The 6,000-nt window shown below is 42.3% G+C and overlaps 1 protein-coding gene across 6 annotated transcripts in view; it reads left to right on the top strand.

Annotated features, from left to right (window-relative positions):
• Window positions 1–6,000, top strand: part of KCNAB1 (potassium voltage-gated channel subfamily A member regulatory beta subunit 1) — a 436,423-nt gene that overhangs the window by 151,169 nt on the left and 279,254 nt on the right. For 2 of the 6 annotated variants that reach the window (XM_021719355.1, XM_008071639.1), the window contains exon 1: window positions 44–638. The exons of the other annotated variants lie outside the window; for them this stretch is intronic. In XM_021719355.1, the coding sequence (XP_021575030.1) occupies window positions 418–638 (221 nt within the window). In that variant the 5' untranslated portion in view covers window positions 44–417. Of the gene's footprint in view, window positions 1–43; window positions 639–6,000 lie in introns of those variants that run through there. 6 annotated transcript variants of the gene reach the window in all.

The raw sequence follows: 6,000 nt of genomic DNA, 5'->3' as shown, positions 1-6,000 counted from the left end.
CCGGGAGGAGCCGCAGCCAGACGCCGCGGCCGGGCTCGGGCGGGCTCCCGCGGACGCTCAGCCCTCGGCTTCTGCAGACGCCTCCCGAGACTCCATGGATCTGGCGGTTTGAGCAGCCGCGGCTACAGCCCGGGGAGCTCCGCGAGCCCCATCCTCCCTCCAGCTGCCGTGACAACTTCGGGGCTGACTGTTGACTTCCGCGTCCCCGGGACTCTCTGCCCTGCGCCGCAGCCACCCGTGCCGCCGTGCGGGCTCTGGAGTCGGCCGCCAGGACTCCTCGACGGCGCCCCCGGAAAGGGGGACCAGGAGGGGCTCCACGACGAGCAGAAGCCCCCCGGCCCCCACCAGCTGCGCGGCCTCCCGTGACTGCCTGCGTCCTGGGGTTCTGAGAGGGACCGTGCGCTGCCCGGGGAAGCAATGCAAGTCTCCATAGCCTGCACAGAGCACAATTTGAAGAGTCGGAATGGCGAGGACCGACTTCTGAGCAAGCAGAGCTCCACCGCCCCCAATGTGGTGAACGCGGCCCGGGCCAAATTCCGCACGGTCGCGATCATCGCGCGCAGCCTGGGGACCTTCACGCCCCAGCACCACATTTCCCTCAAAGAGTCCACCGCAAAGCAGACGGGCATGAAATATAGGTATGGATGCCACATTCCCTCTGCCTGGGATTCCGGGTTCCACACAGGTGCAGCTAACACACTTCCTTGGGTTTTGAAAAGTGACTTCCTCACCAGGGGGTTGCTGCCTTTAGACTTCTCAGGTATTGTTAAAATAGCTTCTTAGGAGGACGGATAAGCCCAGGGTGATGTGGTGTGTGTGTTGGGGGGGCTTTTAGAAGGGTGGTCCATTCTGTAGATTCTAAAGTGTTAGAAACACTTAGGGGCTGTATAAAATTCCAGTGTGCAAGAGAAAAAAAACACAGACACACACAACTGCTGGAAACTGATATTTACATCAGGGTAGTTTTTTGGTAGCACATGTGTTTGTCTTATTTCATGCCAAAGATGATAGTTCCTGTAATCATACTATCAAAAATAGTTTCCTATGGAGCACCGCACTTCTATTCATGTTTTGAAAGACCCAGGTAACAGATGCTATGCAAAGCTTTAAGGAAGTTTTGTTGCAGGAAGAAGAACCTAGGATGGTACAATTAGATTGAGCGCAGACATATTTAAACCGAAGCTACTGCTTGAAATAAAATGTAGACCTTGTTATGAAATATGGAGAAAAAGTAAATTGTTGCAATACTACTAGTTTCTGCGTCAATTCTTAAGCTTCCTTTTCCTCCAGGTTTTTTCCATAGTTGGAAATCTTCCTAGTAATAGCTGATGCTCTCCATAATAGGACATGACTTAGATTTGATAAGTAGAAAATTTCATTATTCAATTATGTGACTCTTGCCTCCTCATTATATATTGCTTTGTACTAAGCCCTCCTGACTTAATTTCTTTAAAACGACCATGCTTCTAGTTTCTAAAAGTGTTTGTGGATATGGAGGAGAGAAGCTACCAGTATATATTCCGAAGGTTTCGGTTACTCCAGTTTGTGAATATGATTTTGTTCATTGTTTACATTTAACTGTCTCTTGTCTTTGTTAGGAATCAGGTGTTAGGATAGGAGGAACTTGGTTACATTAAAATAATGTACACCTAATGCTGTGTTTCTCATGCAAGGTGTTGCTGCAATAAGTATTTAACCCTATTTCTAGAAAAGTTGCCCTTGAAAAAAGTTTCTTTGCAGAGTTACAGAAGAGCTTCTCATTGCAAAAACATCTAGCTTTGTTGTTTTGATTACGTTTTTTTGCCGTTAAGAAACAAAGTCCTTGTTAAGAAACAAAGCAAATCCACCCGGCTAAAGCTCTTTGCCCCAACTGCAGTATGAATGCTTGCAGCCTGACCTGCTGAAGCATCAGCCCTGGGAGTGCCTTTCCTTCTCCCAGTGTTCCCAGGATGGGGAGTGGGGCCCCTCATGACCATTCTCTAAAGGAGGCTGCAGTCTGTGGTGTGCGCTGGTGTTTTCTCCCGCTGCTGCTGGGTACATGCAGCCTTTGCCCTGTGGACATGGCACCGTTCTGCAATGTTCTTCAGCTGTTTGGGAGGGAGAGGAGCTGCTGTCCTCTCAGGCCAGTCCCCAGGAACGGGACACTCCAGGGTCAAGGCAGGTCACAGAAGGTGGTTTGAATTGCGGCCTCCGAAAGTTTAGCAGTGCTATGAACTTCCCTTTTGTAAACCAGAAGAAATACAAAGTGACACCCCCTCACATCTCATGGCTGAGTTTCATAGCTGCTTGTGGATGGTCATGTTGGAGGAGTTCGGTCTTAGGAGGGCTTTTGGAAGTCGGGAGATTTCCATTAAGGTTTTTTGTTTTTGCTCAACTCAGATTGGATGAAAACTGCCTCTGTTTCCCAAAAGCTCAGTGTATGAGCAAGATTCACTTGGGCACCTTGCATTGCTGGCAGCTAAAGTCAACTCTTCTCTTACAAAAAGCTGGCCATCTGGGGTCTTCAGTATACTTTTAGTTATTTGTTATTTATGATAACTAAGTAAGATACCTCTTCCCCATTCCCCTCTACTGCAAATCACTCCATCTATAACAGTAGGGTGTGTGTGTGTGTGTGTGTGTGTGTGTGTGAGAGAGAGAGAGAGAGAGAGAGAGAGAGAGAGAGACTTATCTCTCTCTTTGGAATTCTACTGAGAATGACCTTTAGGAAAGAGGTTATGAGATCATGCCAAATGTACACTAAGCTCTCTTAGGGTTGAAAGAGGAAGGGAGACTGACTATATACTTTATTTTATTTTTTACTATGTACTTTATAAAAAAAGACAGAAATATATTTTATTAGCTAAATTATCCTTTTCATACATTGTTGTCACTAAAATATAATGTGCATATATGAACTATTTTTTAATGATAAATAGCAGAAAATTTTAAAAAATAATGCCATTGAATGAGGAAGATAATTGGCTCAGGTAAATGATCTGTAGAATGCCTGAAAGAGCTAGAAATAGTGGCTGATTGTGGTCATAGTAATATTTTCATCCTTGGAAATGGTTTCACAGGCAGAGCTTTCAGGGGGGAGAGGTCCAAGAATGACTTAGATTAAAAATCTTGCCTTTCTGTGCGTTTTTCTGAGGGGAAGGCTTATAGCTTTCATCAGAATTAGAAAAGTATCTAACACTCGAAAAATGTCATGCAGAGATATTGCCGGGTAAAGAGGCCCTCATTTAGTCAACATAACCAACACATATTTATTGAGCACCTACTCTGTCCCAGGAACCTTATAGAACTGGGTACACAAAGATACAGAAGCCAGACAAAGTTTGGAGCTCACATATAGGATGAGGAAACAGATCATAAATAAGAAAACAAAGAATTTTCTATTGTGGGACATTCTTATGAACACTATTTCTTAGGGAGTACTAGTCATGTCTGGGACAAATTCATTTATCTGTTTTGAAGGCTATTACCTCTGGGTCAGTTCCAGAATTCATAATTACATGCTGGGGCATGAATAGTTGTGCCCATGTCTGCCACCTATTTTGCCATCTTAGGGACTTCTTTCAGGTCCAGGTGTGCTGGAAGGTACTATTAGGCAGCTGAGGACCCTACTTACAACCTGATAAACAAGTAGAACACCTTCTACTTATGTAATGCCTGATGATATTTAAAGCCCAACTCAGATAACCTATGATTACCACCCACTAATCTAGAACACATAGAATTAGGATTTTAGAAAGAATTATTATACACTTGTGCAAAACACCTGAGTACTGCAAGAATAAAATACTCAAACCATTATTACACTCACACCATCATTGTGTGAGAATCTTGCATAAAACCGGCTATTGTTTGAAGGCTGAAGCTGAAAAAATCCACTATAATATTCTGCGTTCAAACAGTACTACCAACCCCAGAGAACAAGATTCCACCTAATCTTTATATTGGGACCTATCCTGAATGTAAATAACACAGAACCATCCCAGTTCTTTGAGGTTTTTATGATACATAATATTTGTACATATTTATAGGGTACATGTGACATTGTGCTACAGGCATACCATGTGTAAGGATCACGTCAGGATATGTAGGGCATCCATCACCTTGAGTATTTACCATTTCTATGTGTTGGGAGCATCTCAGGTCCTCTCTTCTAGCTGTTTTAAAATATACAACATATTGCTGTTGACTGTAGTCACCTTACTCTACTATCGAACATTAGAACTGATTTCTTCTATATAACCGTACGTTCATATCCATTAACCAACCTCTCTTCATGCTCCTACTCTTAGAATTTTTATAATTGTGCTTTTTTCGTGCATCAGAGCTCTTTGTTCTAGTTTGTGCCTTTTAATTTTGGAGTTTATCACACCGTGTTAGTTTGATGTACAATCTGCTGCCATACACGATAGGTTTACACATGACAGATGTAGATACCTACATGAACCTTTCATCCTAAGAAGAGCAGATCACTCAAAACAAGTTGTCAGATTTATTTGTTTGGTTTTGCTTGTTTGGTTGGTTTTCATTTGTTTGTTTAGTAACTTGTTAGAATGATCCAGCTACTAGTGTTTGACATGGTTTCAGAGCTTTTGTCATTCAGAATTGAGCACATTTATACGATAAACTCCCTCCTCCTCATTCTAAAATTGTTGTTTTAGTTTTAGAACAATTGCAATATTGATGAACTTACTTCCATTGAGAAAAATATTATTTGAAAAATAAACATCTGTGTCCATACAACCTTGCACTGTTTGATTACATAAAACATGCTTTGAAATTTTTAAGAGAATTCTTTACAAAAAGGAATCATGTGTCTGAGCAATGATCTTTTTAAACATTAATTTCATTTTATAATCAGGGAGTATATGTGAAGATTTGTTAAATAAGTACGTTGTGTGATGGTGAAGTTGGAGTTTCTGATTACACTTCCCAATGGGAAGCATGTTACCTGATGGGTGGGTCTGCATGTGGGGTACATGTGATATTGTGCTACAGGCATACCATGTGTAATATCAAGTCACATTCAGTGACTCTTCTGCATTCAGGATATGTAGGGCATCCATCACCTTGAGTATTCACCATTTCTATGCGTTGGGAGCATCTGATTCCCACCCCCAATGGGAAGCATGGTACACGATGGGTGGTCTGCCTGTGGGGTACATGTGATATTATACATAGGACATTGTACACGTGATATGAGTAATTCATTTGTCAGATTCATGGGACCCAAATCTCATACCATTGACAGTATGGGTCAACATGGGTGGGTCTGCATCCCTTATCCCCCTTCCTTCCTCCTCCCTTTAGTAGTGCCCAGTGTCCGTTGTTGCCATCTTTGCACTCACGCATGTCTAGTGTTTAGTTCTCACCTATAAGTGAGAACAGGCAGTATTCTGAGCAATAATCTTTAAGTTCCACTAAGAACTTCACTTTTCTTTATTTTTTAGATTAACTATACTTTACCATTAACATTTTTCAAAATTATAGATTCACAAAAATTTGCACAACAAAGGTACAGGGACAGTGGTAACATCTTGCTTAACTGTCACATGATATCAAAACCAGGAACTTGACATTGGTGCAATCCACAGGATTTATTCGGCTGTTACCAGTTATACATGCATTCATTTGTGTGTGTGTTTATATGCTTATACAGTTTTATCACAAATGCACATTTTTGTAACCACCAACACAATGAAGAATCAGATTGTCCTCAGATTGCCCATCATCACAAGTCTCTTGGCTACGTCTCACTCTCCCCTCTCCAATTCTTAACCCTTGGTAACCACCAATCTTCAAGCCGTCACTATAGTCTTGTTGTTTCAAGAATATTTTATAGATGGAAGCATATCGCATGTATTGAGATTGCCTTTTTTTTTTTTCACAAGAGAGTTTGTGCAGGGAAGTGATGAGGAAGATTCTTGTAGTGGTAAAAAGGGGTTGGATCATAGCTCCGTGGTGGTCAAGGTAGCCTGTCCAGACACAACGGATCACCAGCAA

The sequence above is a fragment of the Carlito syrichta genome, unplaced genomic scaffold (assembly GCF_000164805.1).
Source record: "Carlito syrichta isolate Samal-C Ts95f unplaced genomic scaffold, Tarsius_syrichta-2.0.1 Scaffold314595, whole genome shotgun sequence".
Classification (NCBI taxonomy): Eukaryota; Metazoa; Chordata; class Mammalia; order Primates; family Tarsiidae; genus Carlito; species Carlito syrichta.
The sequence above is the reverse complement of the archived record's forward strand: the minus strand, read 5'-3'. Positions and strand labels throughout refer to the sequence as shown.